At 26.0% G+C, this 19,731-nt stretch overlaps 1 protein-coding gene across 1 annotated transcript in view; it reads left to right on the forward strand.

Annotated features, from left to right (window-relative positions):
* LOC135136807 (uncharacterized) overlaps positions 1-19,731 on the forward strand; it is a 42,890-nt gene that overhangs the window by 4,652 nt on the left and 18,507 nt on the right. Inside the window, exons 3-4 of the mRNA XM_064066227.1 lie at positions 6,575-7,129; positions 17,861-19,262. Of these exons, the coding sequence (XP_063922297.1) occupies positions 6,575-7,129; positions 17,861-19,262 (1,957 nt within the window). The remainder of the gene's footprint in view (positions 1-6,574; positions 7,130-17,860; positions 19,263-19,731) is intronic.

Here is a 19,731-nt window from a genome sequence, read left to right on the forward strand (position 1 = left end):
TGAAAAATTTGAGAAAATTATAATTATTATTACATATTTAAAATGAACACTAGAAGAATAGCAAATCAAAAATTGAAGAAATTGAAAAATCCAGAAACTGAAAAATCTGAATTGAAAAAACGAAAAATTACAAAATGACAACACTGAAAAAATGAAGAAAATAAAAAAGCGAAATCGAAAATTTGAAACACACCAAGGTTGGAAAATCGGAAAACCGAAAAATTTGAAAATGAAAACTCAAAAAGTTGTAAAATTGGAAAACAAAAAAAAAAATTGAAAAATTGCTATTCGAAAATTTGAAGAAACGTAGGATTGAAAAAATTTAAACTGAAAAATTGAAGAGACAAAAAAAGATGAAAAATTGGAAAATTGCAAATCGAAATATTTAAGAAATGAAAAACTGAAAAAAAATTATTGAAACAAAAAATAATTGAGAAAACAAAGAAAATAAAAAACCGAAACGAAAAATTGCACAAAACATTTAAAAGTTGGAAAATTGAAAATTCGAAAAATTGCAAACCAAAAACAAAAAAAGAAAAAATAGAACAACAGAAAAATTCAAGGTAAAAAAGCTGTTAATACAGTAAGTAATTTTTCCTTTTATATTTATACATATTGTAAAATTGAAGAAATAAAAAAGTGGGAAAAAGAAAAATTGCAAATGAAAAAATTGAAATTGAACAAATTGAAAAAACAAAAAATTAGAAAATCAGAACTTTGGAAATCGACAAATTGTAAAAATAAAGAGAAAACCAAAGCAAAAAATTGAAAATTGGAACAAAAAAAACGCAATTAAAAAAATTGAAGAAACAAAAAATTTAAAAAATTAAAATTGCTAAAACAAGAAATTATAAATTGAAACATCGACTCGAATAGTTCAAAAAATAAAAAAAAACTGAAATGAAAAATTGCAAATCGGAAAATTGAAAAATTAAAAATTGGAAACTCGAAAAACTAATGGAAAAATTGGAAATTCCAAAAGTTGCAAAATTGAAAAATCATGGAATGGTCAAAATCGTAAAGTCGAAAAACATTTAAAGATCCAAAATTGAAAAATTGAAATATCGCGTAAATGAAAATGATTTGAAATCCATTAATTGAAAAATGGAAACATTCTAAAATCGTAAAAAATTGAAAAATTCTTTAAATTAAAATTATTATTAGAAACTGAAAATTCTATATTGAAAAAACGAAAAATTCCAAAATCTACAAAAATTGAAAATTGGTAACTCGACAAACCCAAATCGAAAAATTGGAAAAACCAAAAATTGAGAAATCAAAAAAAAATGTATTTGTTGAAAATGTAAACTCAAAACACGTTAAAAATCCAAAATTGAAAAATTAAAGAGCGAAAAATTGAAATATCGTATAAATGAAAATGATTTATAAAATCCATTAATTGAAAAATGGAACAATTCTAAAATTATAAAATTGAAAAAGTGAAAAAATATTTAAATTATAATTATTATTAAATATATTTAAAATGAAATTTAAAAAAATTGCAAATCAAAAATTGAAGAAACGAGAAATGAAAAATCAAGAAAGTGAAAAATCTAAATCGAAAAAACAAAAAATTATAAAACCAAAACATTGAGAAACCGAAAAATTGAAAAAATAAAAAACGCTAGAAACTCAAATCGAAAATTTGTAAAATCTAAAAATTGAAAAAAATTGACATTGGAAAAACAAAAATTCATAAAATCGAAACACTGAAAAATCAAAAAATTGTACAAGTAGAGAAAAGAGAAAACAAATCGAAAATTTGAAGAAATGAAAAATTAAAGGATTGAAAAAATTAAAAATTGGAAATTCGAGAAATCTAAAAATTGAAGTAACAAGAGATTGAAAAATTATGGAATCGTCAAAATTGTAAAGTCGAAAAACATTAAAAGATCCAAAATTGAGAAATTAAAAATAAAAAAATTGAAATATCATATAAATGAAAATGATTTAAAATCCATTAGTTGAAAAATGGAATTATTCTAAAATGACAAAATTGAAAAATTGAAAAATTATAGATATTACATATTTAAAATAAGAACTAGAAAAATTGCAATTCAAAAATCGAATAAACCAGAAATTGAAAAATCAAAAAATGAAAAATCTAAAGTGAAAAACGAAAAATTAAAAAATCGAAAAATTGAAAATCGAAAAACGCCAAATCGAAAAATTAAAAAAAAACAAAGCAAAAATTTGAAAATTGACTACTTGAGAAATTTTAAATCGAAAAATGCAAAATTCGAAAATAGAAGAATAAAAAAAAACGAAAAACTGAAAAATCGAAACATTGAATAATCGAACAATTGAAAACATACAGAGAAAAAAACCGAAACGAAAAATGGCAAATCGGAAAATTGAAAAATCCAAAAATCGTCAAAATTGTAAAGTCGAAAAGCATTAAACGATCCAAAATTCAAAAATTAAAACTCGAAAAATTCAAATACCGTATAAACGAAAATGGTTTAAAATCCATTAATTGAAAAATGGAACAAATTTAAAATGAAAACTAGAAAAATTGCAAATCCAAAATGGAAAAAACGAGAAATTGAAAAATCAAGAAACGGAAAAATATAAATTGAGAAAACGAAGAATCAAAAAAACTGAAAGTTGAAAAATCGAAAAATTGAAAAATTTCACATTGAAAAAACGAAAAATTATAAAGTCAAAACATTGGAAACCGAAAAATTAAAAACTAGACAAAAGAAAAAACCAAAAGGAAGAATTGCAAAATTAAAAATTGAAACATCCAAAAGTTGGAAAATCGAAAAATTGTAGAAACAAAAAATGAAAAACTGAAAAATTGCAAATCGAAAAAATGAAGAAACGAAAAATTAAAAATAAAATTGGCACATTGGAAAATCGAGTAAGTGAAAAAATCAAGAAAATAAAAAACCGTGACACGATAAATTGCCGTTCGAAAAATTGAAAAATTAAAAATTGAAAACTCGAAAAACTCAAATCGAAATCTAAAATTCTAAAATTTAAAAACAATTTACAAATCAAAAAATTTTCAAAATTTAAAAATTGAAACATCCAAAAGTTGGAAAATTGAAAAACTGAAAAATTGAAGAATTTGAAAAATTCAAGTCAATGTGTTATTTAATTTTTCAAAGAGGGATTGGTTGGGATGGATTTCAGGGGCGAGGGAAGTTCTGTGCACATAACTTTCGACCAATTTTTTTTCTAAAAAAAAAATCAGTGTAATACAACGCAATTTACAATTAATTTCAAATATACAGGTGTCTCATTTAAAGATTGAAGAAGTTTTTGTATTATATTTATCAATTTTACAATTTTGAATTTTTTTATTCGAAAAATTGAAATGTCAAAAAACAAAAAAAATTGAAAAAAATGACAAAATCGAAAAAGTGAAACATCGAAAAATTGCAAATCGAAGAACTGAAGAAACGACAAATCGAGGAACTGAAAAATTGAAAAAAATTAATGAAAAGAATCGAAATATAGAAAAACCCAAAAATCGTAAAATCGAAAAATTATAGAAACGTCAAAATTGTAAACTCGGAAAACTGTAACATTGAAATATCCAAAATTGAAAAATAAAAAATCGAAAAATTAAAATATCGTACCTAAATGAAAAGTTTTCAAATTCATTAATTGATACATGGAAAAATTCTAAAATCGTAAAATTGAAAGAGTGAAAAATTTGAGAAAATTATAATTATTATTACATATTTAAAATGAACACTAGAAAAGTAGCAAATCAAAAATTGAAGAAATTGAAAAATCCAGAAACTGAAAAATCTAAATTGAAAAAACGAAAAATTAAAAAATGTGAAAGTTGTAAATTTGGAAAATTATAAAATCATAACACTGAAAAAATGAAGGAAATAAAAAAGCGAAATCGAAAATTTTAAACACACCAAGGTTGGAAAATCGGAAAACCGAAAAATTTGAAAATGAAAACTCAAAAAGTTGTAAAATTGGAAAACAAAAAAAAAATTGAAAAATTGCTATTCGAAAATTTGAAGAAACGTAGGATTGAAAAAATTTAAACTGAAAAATTGAAGAAACAAAAAAAGATGAAAAATTGGAAAATTACAAATCGAAATATTTAAGAAACGAAAAACTGAAAAAAAAAATTATTGAAACAAAAAATAATTGAGAAAACAAAGAAAATAAAAAACCGAAACGAAAAATTGCACAAAACATTTAAAAGTTGGAAAATTGAAAATTCGAAAAATTGCAAACCGAAAACAAAAAAAGAAAAAATAGAACAACAGAAAAATTCAAGGTAAAAAAGCTGTTAAAAAAGTAAGTGATTTTACCTTTTATATTTATACATATTGTAAAATTGAAGAAATAAAAAAAGGGGAAAAAGAAAAATTGCAAATGAAAAAACTGAAATTGAACAAATTGAAAAAACAAAAAATTACAAAATCAGAACTTTGGAAATCGACAAATTGTAAAAATAAACAAAAAACCAAAACAAAAAATTGAAAATTGACAATTCGAGAAATTTTAAATCGAAAAATTGCAAAATGTGAAAATTGAAACAAAAAAAAACGCAATTCAAAAAATTGAAGAAACAAAAATTTAAAAAAATTAAAATTGCAAAAACAAGAAATTATAAATTGAAACATCGACTCGAATAGTTCAAAAATAAAAAAAAAAACTGAAATGAAAAATTGAAAATCGGAAAATTGAAAAATTAAAAATTGGAAACTCGAAAAACTAATGGAAAAATTGGAAATTCCAAAAATTGCAAAATCGAAAAATCATGGAATGGTCAAAATCGTAAAGTCGAAAAACATTTAAAGATCCAAAATTGAAAAATTGAAATATCGCGTAAATGAAAATGATTTAAAATCCATTAATTGAAAAATGGAAACATTCTAAAACCGTAAAAAATTGAAACATTCTTTAAATTAAAATTATTATTAGAAACTGAAAAATCTATATTGAAAAAACGAAAAATTCAAAAATCTACAAAAATTGAGAAATCAAAAAAAAAATGTATTTGTCGAAAATGTAAAGTAAAAACACATTAAAAAATCCAAAATTGAAAAATGAAAGAGCGAAAAATTGAAATATCGTATAAATGAAAATGATTTATAAAATCCATTAATTGAAAAATGGAACAATTCTAAAATTATAAAATTGAAAAAGTGAAAAAATATTTAAATTATAATTATTATTACATATATTTAAAATGAAAATTAAAAAAATTGCAAACCAAAAACTGAAGAAACGAGAAATGAAAAATCAAGAAACTCAAAAATCTAAATCGAAAAAACAAAAAATTATAAAACCAGAACATTGAGAAACCGACAAATTGAAAAAAATAAAAAACGCTAGAAACTCAAATCGAAAATTTGGAAAATCTAAAAATTGAAAAAAATTGACATTGGAAAAACAAAAATTCATAAAATCGAAACATTGAAAAATCAAAAAATTGTACAAGTAGAGAAAAGAGAAAACAAATCGAAAATTTGAAGAAATGAAAAATTAAAAATTGGAAATTCGAGAAGTCTAAAAATTGAAGTAACAAAAGATTGAAAAATTATGGAATCGTCAAAATTGTAAAGTCGAAAAACATTAAAAGATCCAAAATTGAGAAATTAAAAATAAAAAAATTGAAATATCATATAAATGAAAATTATTTAAAATCCATTAGTTGAAAAATGGAACTATTCGAAAATGACAAAATTGAAAAATTGAAAAAATTTTAAAATTATGTTATTACATATTTAAAATAAGAACTAGAAAAATTGCAATTCAAAAATCGAATAAAGCAGAAATTGAAAAATCACAAAAATAAAAATCTAAAGTGAAAACCGAAAAATTAAATTCCTCGATTTTTTTTAATTTTCGAATTCTCTGTTTTCCGATATTTCCGTTTTGGATTTATCAAATTTTCGATTTTTCGTTTTTTTTCATGTTTTGAAAATTGTTGGTGTTTTGTCAATGGACTTTTTTTCTTAAAAAAAGTTGTGTTTTTCTTTTTCATATGTATGAAACAATATACAGGGTGATGAAAAAATTACGTATTTGCTCGATGGTACGTTGTTAAGAAGGTTCTGTAGAACTCGAAAAAAATGGGTAAGAAAATCTGAACCAAATTTTTGCAAGTACTAAATTTCAAAATTGAAGAATTAATTTCCTAATTCTGATATATTTTAATGTGAATTTCATTGAAAATCTAAAATTCCGATATAAATTGACAAAATTGACATGTCAACAGCAAAAAAATGACGTCATGAAACGTATCCTGACAAATAATATAATTATTAATTTTGTTGTCTGTCTAGTACATCATTGAAGTTACAATTTACAATTAATTACAAATATACAGGGTGTCTCATTTAAAGATGCGACGAAAGTAGTCTTTTGTTTAATATGAAACTAAATTTTTATATATTTTGATTTGTCGTCAAAAAAAATAAAAATTACCAGATACAAAGATTTTTTAGTCAACAGTCTCACCATAAAGATAACGATTTCAAAAAATTTTGTACAACACTGAGATACAGGATGATTAAATTCGCAAGTTGTCATATTCGTACTCTTTTCACTCAGGACATCCTGTATTTTATATCTTAATCTACGCTTTCAGGCGACTTCGTCGCAACCCTCGAAACCAAATTCAACCGCCAGAACAAAGACACGAACTTCGTCCGCGTCTACATCAACTGGGACAGCGTAGCTGCTCTCCAGCAGTCGAAGATGACGAGCAGCGGAGTGAGCCTGGGCTCGTCCGAGTGCGGCATGGTCCAGCCAATGCGGGCCCGGATCGCCGGAAGAGTGACACCAACAACCAACCAATCGGAGTTAGGCAGCCTGGAGATGATCGAGATACCCGTCAAACGTAACCCTAACCACATCGCATGCTGCCAAGTCTCGGGCAACCTCTTCATTCTATCCGGAAAAGTCATCAACATCTACAAGTTCCAAGTGAAAACCCACGACATATCCCGGATGAGGTTCATCGATTTCGAGGAAATGGGGTTCTGCTTGGAGTTGACGTTCTATCCGATACAGATGGCCGTGTGCGAGAACTACGTGGCGTGCATGAGCAGGGACAGCATGTACATGTTTAAGCTGGTGGTGGGGAGCAAAGATGGCGGCGGGGAGATGAGTCATTCCGGGGAACATGATTTTAATTTTGGATGTAAGTGTGTTATTATAGTTTTGTATTGTCTTCAACACTTCCCCTCGAGTCGAGTGCTCCCCAGATGGGTACTGCACACCATTTTCGAAAATCTCATTCCGTCTGTCTGTCTGTCGTCTGTCCGTATTTTTATTAGACAGATATTCTTGTAAACTACTGGACCGATTGTCAAATTTTGTATGTATTAGGAATATCATGTAGATGATAAAACGTCAACCAAAAATTGGGTAATCAAACCCACCAACAATTTGAAGACGTCATCTCCATAATTTACAATAGTAAATTTGTTTTTATTTCATAAAATAAGAGATACTCCTATATTTGTGGTGTATTGTTGAATTTTCACCCTTATAGCCTACACCTCAAGATTTTTGAAAAAAAAAACAAAATTGTTTAATAATAATAGTAATAATATTAATAATAGTAATAATAATGGTGGTGGGTTTTAATAATAATGCCCTGAAATCTTGCAAACGTCTTCTGGTTATCGCAAGCATGGTAAATCCTTAATCAAAATTTATTCGTTGATCCCCTCTCAAAAAATTGATGACGTAGGTACGTCTCAGAATTTCGCCGAGTTATCATAAAAAAATAAAATTCTAAAAATCAAATCTTATAATTTTTCAAAAAATCTGAATTTGTTTACTTTCGAGTTTTTCATTTTTTTCGATTTTTACAATTTTTTCATAAGAATTTAAAAACTGGAATACCAATGAATTGATAAATACATAAAAGATGAAAAATTTTGAAAAATAATAATCGAAAGAAACATTGAAAAAAATCAAGAAAATGAAAAAACGAAAAATTGTGCTTCAATTTGGCAATTTTTGGATTTCTCAATTATCGGATTTTTTTATTTCTTTAATTTTCAACATATCGATTTCACATTTTTTTTTTCGATTTCGCACTTGTTCATTTTTTAAGTATCTCAATGTTTATTCTTTCGATTTTTCAGTTTTTCGTTGCTTCATTTTTTCGAGTTCTTGATTCCCATTTTTTTGAAAAATTGAAGAACAATCGGAAAAAATTCAATAATCGAAAAACTGAAAACGAAAATTACAAAATCGAAAAAGTGGAAAATTGCAAAATTGCAAAACAAAGCACTGAAGAAACGAAAGATTGAAACATTGAAGCTCCAAAAATTGAGAAACTTTATTTTTACAATTTTTCGATTTTTCATTTTATAATTTTTTGTTTTTCAATTTCAATTTTTTCAATTCTTCACTTTTCCGATTTTCCTACTTTTGGATTTGTAATTTCTCGAGTTTTCAGTTTTCATTTCGTCAATTTTTCGTTTCGGTTTTTTAATTATTTTTTTTTATTTTTCAATTTTTCGGTTTTTCGTTTCACTGATCCTATCTTTTTTTAATGTGAAATTTTTCATTTTTGAAAACTTTTAGTTTTACATTTTCTCAATTTTAGATTTTTAGTTTCCTCGATTTTTCAGTGTTTCGTTTCCTCAGTTTTTCAAGTTCTTGATTTTTATTTTTCATTTTCCCGACATTTTAATTACCAGTTTCTCGTTTTCGTGTCACAATTTTTCGTTTATTCAATTTTTCAAAATTCCAATTTTTTATTTTTTCAGTTCCTCAGTTTTCCGATTTTTTAATTTTTCAATTTTGCAATTTTTGAATTTCTCAGTTTTAAATATTCAATTTTTACGATTTTCAAGTTTCTCAATTTTTAATTTTTCGTTTTCTCATTTTTTATTTTTCAATTTTGTAATTTTTTCCATTTTTTCGGTTTCGAAAAGTTGAAAAATTAAAAAGTCGAAAAGCTAAAAACTTGGAAAAAACTGAAAAAACTAAAAATTGCAAAATCGAAAAAGTGAAATATCGTAACACTAAAAATCGAGAAACTTTGTTTTTACAATTTTTCGATTTTTCAATGCTCCAATTTTATAATTTTTTGTTTTTTGATTTTCATTTTTTTCAATTCCTTTCTTCAATTTTTCGATTTTCAATTTTTCTTTTTTTTTGTTCCCTCAATTTTACGATATTTTTCAGTTTTTCAATTTCCAACTTTTGGATGTTTCAATTCTTGGATTTTGCGAGATTTCAATTTTTCGGTTTTCCAAAGTTCTATCAATTTACGATTTTCCAAATTTTCTGATACGTATTTAGATTTTGAATTTTCAATTTTTAGGGTTTCCACTTGTTCGAATTTGGGATTTTTAGAAATTTTAATTTTTTTTTCGAATTTTTGGAAATTTTAATTTTTCGATTTTTCGACTTTTCAACTTCCTGATCTTTATTTATTAGAAATTTCCATTTTCGTTTCTTCAGTTTTCAAGTTTTTGAAAAATTTTTTCCTGAAGAAACTAAAGATTGAAACATTGAAGCTCCAAAAATTGAGAAACTTTATTTTTACAATTTTTCGATTTTTCATTTTATAATTTTTTGTTTTTCAATTTCAATTTTTTCAATTCTTCACTTTTCCGATTTTCCTACTTTTGGATTTGTAATTTCTCGAGTTTTCAGTTTTCATTTCGTCAATTTTTCGTTTTGGTTTTTTAATTATTTTTTTATTTTTCAATTTTTCGGTTTTTCGTTGCACTGATCCTATCTTTTTTTAATGTGAAATTTTTCATTTTTGAAAACTTAGTTTTACATTTTCTCAATTTTAGATTTTTAGTTTCCTCAATTTTTCAGTGTTTCGTTTCCTCAGTTTTTCAAGTTCTTGATTTTTATTTTTCATTTTCCCGACATTTTAATTACCAGTTTCTCGTTTTCGTGTCACAATTTTTCGTTTATTCAATCTTTCAAAATTCCAATTTTTTATTTTTTCAGTTCCTCAGTTTTCCGATTTTTTAATTTTTCAATTTCGCAATTTTTGAATTTCTCAGTTTTAAATATTAAATTTTTTCGATTTTCAAGTTTCTCAATTTTTAATTTTTCGTTTTTTCAGTTTTTCGTTTTATATTTATTCGTTTTCTCATATTTTATTTTTCAATTTTGTAATTTTTTCCATTTTTTGGTTTCGAAAAGTTGAAAAATTAAAAAGTCGAAAAGCTAAAAAGTTGGAAAAAACTGAAAAAACTAAAAATTGCAAAATTGAAAAAGTGAAATATCGTAACACTAAAAATCGAGAAACTTTGTTTTTACAATTTTTCGATTTTTCAATGCTCCAATTTTATAATTTTTTGTTTTTTGATTTTCATTTTTTTCAATTCCTTTCTTCAATTTTTCGATTTGCAATTTTTCTTTTTTTTTGTTCCCTCAATTTTACGATATTTTTCAGTTTTTCAATTTCCAACTTTTGGATGTTTCAATTCGTGGATTTTGCGAGATTTCAATTTTTCGGTTTTCCAAAGTTCTATCAATTTACGATTTTCCAAATTTTCTGATACGTATTTAGATTTTGAATTTTCAATTTCTAGGGTTTCCACATGTTCGAATTTGGGATTTTTAGAAATTTTAATTTTTTTTTCGAATTTTTGGAAATTTTAATTTTTCGATTTTTCGACTTTTCAACTTCCTGATCTTTATTTATTAGAAATTTCCATTTTCGTTTCTTCAGTTTTCAAGTTTTTGAAAAATTTTTTCCTGAAGAAACTAAAGATTGAAACATTGAAGCTCCAAAAATTGAGAAACTTTATTTTTACAATTTTTCGATTTTTCATTTTATAATTTTTTGTTTTTCAATTTCAATTTTTTCAATTCTTCACTTTTCCGATTTTCCTACTTTTGGATTTGTAATTTCTCGAGTTTTCAGTTTTCATTTCGTCAATTTTTCGTTTTGGTTTTTTAATTATTTTTTTATTTTTCAATTTTTCGGTTTTTCGTTGCACTGATCCTATCTTTTTTTAATGTGAAATTTTTCATTTTTGAAAACTTAGTTTTACATTTTCTCAATTTTAGATTTTTAGTTTCCTCAATTTTTCAGTGTTTCGTTTCCTCAGTTTTTCAAGTTCTTGATTTTTATTTTTCATTTTCCCGACATTTTAATTACCAGTTTCTCGTTTTCGTGTCACAATTTTTCGTTTATTCAATCTTTCAAAATTCCAATTTTTTATTTTTTCAGTTCCTCAGTTTTCCGATTTTTTAATTTTTCAATTTCGCAATTTTTGAATTTCTCAGTTTTAAATATTAAATTTTTTCGATTTTCAAGTTTCTCAATTTTTAATTTTTCGTTTTTTCAGTTTTTCGTTTTATATTTATTCGTTTTCTCATATTTTATTTTTCAATTTTGTAATTTTTTCCATTTTTTGGTTTCGAAAAGTTGAAAAATTAAAAAGTCGAAAAGCTAAAAAGTTGGAAAAAACTGAAAAAACTAAAAATTGCAAAATTGAAAAAGTGAAATATCGTAACACTAAAAATCGAGAAACTTTGTTTTTACAATTTTTCGATTTTTCAATGCTCCAATTTTATAATTTTTTGTTTTTTGATTTTCATTTTTTTCAATTCCTTTCTTCAATTTTTCGATTTGCAATTTTTCTTTTTTTTTGTTCCCTCAATTTTACGATATTTTTCAGTTTTTCAATTTCCAACTTTTGGATGTTTCAATTCGTGGATTTTGCGAGATTTCAATTTTTCGGTTTTCCAAAGTTCTATCAATTTACGATTTTCCAAATTTTCTGATACGTATTTAGATTTTGAATTTTCAATTTCTAGGGTTTCCACATGTTCGAATTTGGGATTTTTAGAAATTTTAATTTTTTTTTCGAATTTTTGGAAATTTTAATTTTTCGATTTTTCGACTTTTCAACTTCCTGATCTTTATTTATTAGAAATTTCCATTTTCGTTTCTTCAGTTTTCAAGTTGTTGAAAAATTTTTTCCTGAAGAAACGAAAGATTGAAACATTGAAGCCCCAAAAATTGAGAAACTTTATTTTTATAATTTTTCGATTTTTCATTTTATAATTTTTTGTTTTTCAATTTCAATTTTTTCAATTCTTCACTTTTCCGATTTTCCTACTTTTGGATTTGTAATTTCTCGAGTTTTCAGTTTTCATTTCGTCAATTTTTCGTTTCGGTTTTTTAATTATTTTTTTTATTTTTCAATTTTTCGGTTTTTCGTTACTGATCCTATCTTTTTTTAATGTGAAATTTTTCATTTTTGAAAACTTTTAGTTTTACATTTTCTCAATTTTAGATTTTTAGTTTCCTCGATTTTTCAGTGTTTCGTTTCCTCAGTTTTTCAAGTTCTTGATTTTTATTTTTCATTTTCCCGACATTTTAATTACCAGTTTCTCGTTTTCGTGTCACAATTTTTCGTGTCACAATTTTTCGTTTATTCAATTTTTCAAAATTCCAATTTTTTATTTTTTCAGTTCCTCAGTTTTCCGATTTTTTAATTTTTCAATTTTGCAATTTTTGAATTTCTCAGTTTTAAATATTCAATTTTTTCGATTTTCAAGTTTCTCAATTTTTAATTTTTCGTTTTTTCAGTTTTTCGTTTTATATTTATTCGTTTTCTCATTTTTTATTTTTCAATTTTGTAATTTTTTCCATTTTTTCGGTTTCGAAAAGTTGAAAAATTGAAAAGTCGAAAAACTAAAAAATTGGAAAAAACTGAAAAAACGAAAAATTGCGAAATCGAAAAAGTGAAACATCATAACACTAAAAATCGAGAAACTTTGTTTTTACAATTTTTTTTCGATTTTTCAATGTTCCAATTTTTTAATTTTTTGTTTTTTGATTTTCATTTTTTTCAATTCCTTTCTTCAATTTTTCGATTTGCAATTTTTCTTTTTTTTGTTCCCTCAATTTTACGATATTTTTCAGTTTTTCAATTTCCAACTTTTGGATGTTTCAATTCTTGGATTTTGCGAGATTTCAATTTTTCGGTTTTCCAAAGTTCTATCAATTTACGATTTTCCAAATTTTCTGACGTTTCAATACGTATGTAGATTTTGAATTTTAGGGTTTCCACATGTTCGATTTCGAGATTTTTAGAAATTTTAATTTTTTTTTTTCGAATTTTTGGAAATTTTAATTTTTCGATTTTCCGATCTTTATTTATTAGAAATTTCCATTTTCGTTTCTTCAGTTTTCAAGTTTTTGAATAATTTTTTCCCATTTCCATGTTCTAATTTTATAATTTTTCTTTTTTTTCAATGGGAAAATTTTCAGTTTTTGGATTTTGCAATTTTTCGATTTGCCTTTTTTCGGTTTTCAACTTTCAATTTTTCAACTTTTAGATATTTTACTTTTCCATTTTTTCGATTCTAGGTTTTTCAGTTTTTTATGTTTTGATTTTTGGTTTCTTCAGTTCTTCAATTTGCAATTTTCGGTTTTCCACTTTTCAATTTTGCAATTTTTCCTTTTTTCAGTTTTTCGATTTTTCACTTTTTCCGATATTTTAGTTTTTCGATTTTTAATTTTTCGATTTTTTCAATTTTTCTGCTTTTCGAATAAAAAAGTGGAAAAATGCAAAACTGTAAAAATAAAAAATCAAAAATGAAAACACAAAAGAGTGTTCTATATTGAAAACTTTATAAAATTTAAAAATTGGGAATCAAGAACCTGAAAAATTGAAATTAAGAAGTTGAAAAACAAAAAATTTTAATTCAGTAACTTGAAAAATTGAAAAATTTATTTCTAAAATTTGAAAAAAAAAATGCAAAATCGGAAAACTGACAAATTGAAAAACATTTAAATTTGAAAACTCGAAAATTGCCGAAACGAAAAATAATAATAATAATAATAATTTCTTGAATTGAAAAATTAGAAAAAATTAAATCGGATAATTGTAAAATCGAAAAATAAAAAATATAAGGTGAAAATTCGGAAAATCATTTAAAGAAAGGGAAAATTCTAAAATTTAAAGGTTGAAAAATCGAAAAACCTCAATTTAGAAACTTGAAAAATGAAGAAACAAAACTGGAAAATCCAAAATATTTTTCAAAATATTCCATAATCTAGAACACCGAAGAATCGAAAAACCGAGAAATTGAAAAATTCTAAAAACAAAGTTGTAAAATAAAAAAATTTAAGAAACGAAAAATTAAAAAATCAGAAAGTTGAAAAAATCAAAAGTGGAAAAATCGAAAAACTGGAGAAAGAAAATGTAAATTCAAAAGAAAGTAAAAAACTCGAAAATTGAAAAAATCGAAATATTGAAAAATCGAAGAATTAAAAGACAAGAAGCTGAAGAATTGAAAATCCGAAAACTTGCAAAAACGTAAATTTAAAGAAAGGAAAAATTCAAAAAATAAAAAGTGTAAAATCAAAAAAAAATTCTTTCGAAAACTTGAAAAACTGAAAAAACGGAAAACGGAAAATCCAAAAAAATAGAAATGCAGAACCTGAAAAATCAAAAACTGAGAATTGGAACAGTGAAAAATTGAAAAATTAAAAATCATAAATATTGGAGAATCGACAAATTCTAAAACTAAATTTAAAAAAACTTCAAAAATTCGTAAACTAAATAAATCCAAACGTCAAAAAATTAAAAAGTAAGATGATGAAGAACTGAAAAATCGTAAATTTAAAGGAAGGAAAAAAGTGCTAAAATTAAAAAACTGAAAAATCGAAAAAATTTTACTGAAAAATTTGAAAACTCAAGAAACAAAAACTGAAATGAATGAAAATCATAAAACTGAAAAGTCAAAAAATTGAAAAATTCAAAACTTCATGAAAAGTTGAAAAAATTGCAAAATCGTAAATGTAGAAAAATCTTCGAAAAATCGTAAAATTGAAAAATTTTAAAAATCCGGAAGCCCAAAAATTTAAATTTTAAAATCTGCAAAACTAAAAAAGACGAAATGCAAATTTGATAACAAAACATTGAAAAATTTGAAAACTCAAAAACTGAAGAAATGAAAAATTGAAAAAACGAATAATTCAGAAATCGTAAATTTGGAAATAAATTGAAAAACCGAAAAATTGAAAACTCGTGAAATTGCAAATCAAAAAATTGGACAAAAGAATGGAAAAAATGGAAAACGGAATAACAAAAATTATAAAATCGAATTTTCACTTTTTCGATTTTGCAATTTCCCGTTTTTTCCTGATCTTTATTTATTAGAAATTTACATTTTCGTTTCTTCAGTTTTCAAGTTTTTGAATAATTTTTTCCCATTTCCATGTTCTAATTTTATAATTTTTCTTTTTTTCAATGGGAAAATTTTCAGTTTTTGGATTTTGCAATTTTTCGATTTGCCTTTTTCGGTTTTCAACTTTCAATTTTTCAACTTTTAGATCTTTTACTTCTCCATTTTTTCGATTCTAGGTTTTTCAGTTTTTCATGTGTTGATTTTTCGTTTCTTCAGTTCTTCATTTTGCAATTTTCGGTTTTCCACTTTTCAATTTTGCAATTTTTCCTTTTTTCAGTTTTTCGATTTTTCACTTTTTCCGATATTTTAGTTTTTCGATTTTTCAATTTTTCTACTTTTCGAATAAAAAAGTGGAAAAATGCAAAACTGTAAAAATAAAAATCAAAAATGAAAAAATAAAAAAGTGTTCTATGTTGAAAACTTTATAAAATCTAAAAACTGGGAATCAAGAACCTGAAAAATTGAAATTAAGAAGTTGAAAAACAAAAAATTTTAATTCAGTAACTTGAAAAATTGAAAAATTTATTTCTAAATTTTGAAAAAAAAATGCAAAATCGGAAAACTGACAAATTGAAAAACATTTAAATTTGAAAACTCGAAAATTGCCGAAACGAAAACTCGAAAAAATTAAATCATGGAACATTTAAATTTGAAAACTCGAAAACTGAAATACAAAAACTGATAAATTGGATAATTGTAAATTCGAAAAATAAAAAATATAAGGTGAAAATTCGGAAAATCATTTAAAGAAAGGGAAAATTCTAAAATTTAAAGGTTGAAAAATCGAAAAACCTCAATTTATAAACTTGAAAAATGAAGAAACGAAACTGGAAAATCCAAAATATTTTTCAAAATATTCCAGAATCTAGAACACCGAAGAATCAAAAAACTGAGAAATTGAAAAATTCTAAAAACAAAGTTGTAAAATAAAAAAATTTAAGAAACGAAAAATTAAAAAATGAGAAAGTTGAAAAAATCAAAAGTGGAAAAATCGAAAAACTAGAGAAAGAAAATGTAAATTCAAAAGAAAGTAAAAAACTCGAAAATTGAAAAAATCGAAATATTGAAAAATCGAAGAATTAAAAGACAAGCTGAAGAATTGAAAAACCGAAAACTTGCAAAAACGTAAATTTAAAGAAAGGAAAAATTAAAAAAATAAAAAGTGTAAAATCAAAAAAAATTCTTTCGAAAACTTGAAAAACTGAAAAAACGGAAAACGGAAAATCCAAAAAAATTAAAATGCAGAACCTGAAAAATCATAAATATTGGAGAATCGACAAATTCTAAAACTAAATTTAAAAAAAACTTCAAAAATTCGTAAACTGAATAAATCCAAAAGTCAAAAAATTAAAAAGTAAGATGATGAAGAACTGAAAAATCGTAAATTTAAAGGAAGGAAAAAAGTGCTAAAATTAAAAAACTGAAAAATCGAAAAAATTTTACTGAAAAATTTGAAAACTCAAGAAACAAAAACTGAAATGAATGAAAATCATAAAACTGAAAAGTCAAAAAATTGAAAAATTTAAATTCCCAAAAATTGGAAAAATAGTAAAACCCTAGAAACTGAAAAATTCAAAACTTCATGAAAAGTTGAAAAAATTGCAAAATCGTAAATGTAGAAAAATCTTCGAAAAATCGTAAAATTGAAAAATTTTAAAAATCCGAAAGCCCAAAAATTTAAATTTTAAAATCTGCAAAACTAAAAAAGACGAATGCAAATTTGATAACAAAACATTGAAAAATTGGAAAACTCAAAAACTGAAGAAATGAAAAATTGAAAAAACGAATAGTTCAGAAATCGTAAATTTGGAAATAAATTGAAAAACCGAAAAATTGAAAACTCGTGCAAATCAAAAAATTGGAGAAAAGAATCGAAAAAATGGAAAATGGAAAAGCAAAAATTATAAAATCGAATTTCCACTTTTTCAATTTTTGCAATTTCCCGTTTTTTCAGTTTTTCAATTTTTCCGATTTTTTTATTTTTCTAATTAAAAAAAATGGAACAATGGTAAAATTGTAGAATTGAAAAAAAAATAAAAAAACAAAGAAGTTTAAAATGAAAACTTGAAAAATCAAAAAATGGAAAGTCATGACCTTGAAGAATTGAAAAACTGCAAAATCGAAAAAGCGAAATATTGTGAAATCGAAACATTGAAAATTAAAGAAATCGGAAAATCGAATTATTGAGAAATCCAAAAATTGCAAAATTGGAAAATCGGGGAACTGAAAAATCACAGATTTAAAATTTGAAGAATCGAATAAACGAAAAATTATAAAACCGAAAGAAACACTGAAAAGTAAAAGAAATGAAAAAGCGGAGAATTGTGACATAAAATCGAAGAAATGAAAATTAAAAATTCGGAAAAATGAAAAACAAGAACTTGGAAAAACTAAGGAAACGAAAAATCGAAAAATGAAACACTGTAATATAGAAAAATTGCAAAACTGAAAAATGCAGTTCGAAAATTTTTTTTACTAAATGACGTCAACATTTTTACAAGGGCACGTAAATCAGTTTGAATAGAGGCAGTGTAATATTAATAATAACAGTACAGCATTCTCAAATTTGGGTCCATAACCTGTTACTGTATGAAAGACAAATATTGAATTATCATTCAAAATTATTAGAAAAAGTTATTCTATCTTGATAATATTGTTATCTAATCAAATATCTGGTCAACAAACACCGAACAGAACCAGCTAAATTTCAACCTACTCAAAACCGTTCCAGATTCCCACGACGAGCCCCTCGACTACAAAAAACTCGTCCGCGACGAAGCCTTCGGCGTATCCAAAACCAAACTAACCGTGCACCTCCCCACCATAATCCGCGACAACAGCATAATCCACAAACACAGCCCTTTCACCTTCACCGACAAAGAAATGACGGCCAAAATCCACTCCAACCTAGGCGGCGACATAAAAATATTCAACTACGTCATCAAAAACCTAATCCAGTTGAAACTAATCCCGATCCTGGTGGAGAGCGCGCAGCGCCAAATCACCGAAGAGTTCAAATGCATGATCCTGAAGCCGCTCTACATCGACGAGAGCCTGAACAAAGTCAAGGACGGCGAAAGCCGCCTACTCAGAAGCGACTACCGAAAGAGCTTGAACAGCGTCGTTTGCATGGTTGCTACGCAACAAGAGGGTTATTTACACTATTTCAGCGAAGCGGAGTGCGTAGAAGGCGATCATTGCATAGCTGTATACCCCTTCACCGCCCCCGTACACAAACTCGTAATGGAAGATTATTTTCTGCACGCGTTGACCGAAACCGGGCTCGAGTCGTACACGCTACGTTTCGGACACAAACTCTTCAGGAGTTTCGAGATAGTGGATGACGTCAGTGTGGCGTGCCCTTCGATCAACGACAGCATTTGTTTAGTGGGTTTGCGACCGTTTCTAGGAGTGGAGCAGATTTTGTTGTCAGAGCATAATCTAGTCCTCCTTGCGAATTCTGACAGTTCCCCCACCCACTCGGTCAGTTCGAATAGTAGCTCGACCGCTGCCTATTGGACATTGTACAACCTTGAACTGCCGACCCCGAAGACCATTTTCAACGACATTTCGATCCTGGCCAACGTTCATAGGTTCACGTCCAGCCAGACCTACTGTCATTTGATGAGCGAGGCTCACGTGATCTTGCGGGTGGCGCTTGTTTTGAAAAAGTGGGGCGTGGTCGACGAGAACGTCAAGTTGATATTGGCGGTTAAGAGTAATAACGATGACGTCATCGAGACGTATAGGACGTCGTGTGCGTTATTGGCTGATCATTATATCATGTGTGGTAATGAGGAGGATTATTGTTTGGCGATTCCGTACTACAAGATGGCGCGGGTGTCGCCCACTGAGGTTTTGAGGAGGGTGAAGAAGATTCAAGAGCAGTCGAATAATCATCAGACTAGGGGGTTGATTAATTATTTGAAGGCGATTTTGTTGGAGGTGAGGCACAGTTGGGAGGCTGATAAGTTTTTCAGTGGGGGGTCGAAGCAGAGTTTCGCTGAGACGATTTTGGGGTTGTTGGAGAGTCACGATTTTGATGATTTGGCCAGTTTGATTTTGAAGAGTAGTATTTTGAGGGAGTACTCCACGGATAGGTTGATTCATATTTTGAGCGACAAAATCGCAAGGTAAGGGGAGTGGATGTAGTATGGGTGTAGTATGTTTATAGAGCGGTTCACAAATTAACCGTTTTCGAGAGGTTTTTGGGTATACGGATCCAAATGCGCCTCTCGTAGATGGTGAACCTAACTTCCGTTTTGACAGTTTTGACGTTTGTTTTACGTATACATCTTTTATTTTTCCGATTTTTCGTTTTTTCAACTTTCCGATTTAATTTGGCGATTTTTTGATTTTTAAAAATCGCAGTTTGAATAAATTGGTTCTTCAAAATTTAAAAATTTAAATCCAAAAATTGCAAAATCATAAATTTAAAGAAAATTCAAACGTAAAAAGTCAAAAAATCGAAAGATTTTAAGTCGAAAAAACTGAAGATGCAAAAATGAAAAACCCGAAAAGATAAAAATCAAGAACCTGAAAAATTGAAAGATTGAAAAAAAATCTAAACATTGAATAAAAAAATAAAAATCGGGAAATTGA

The sequence above is a fragment of the Zophobas morio genome, unplaced genomic scaffold (genome assembly GCF_036711695.1).
Source record: "Zophobas morio isolate AGI-343-1 ecotype UQ-CSIRO unplaced genomic scaffold, CSIRO_AGI_Zmor_V1 ptg000027l, whole genome shotgun sequence".
In the NCBI taxonomy this organism is placed as follows: Eukaryota; Metazoa; Arthropoda; class Insecta; order Coleoptera; family Tenebrionidae; genus Zophobas; species Zophobas morio.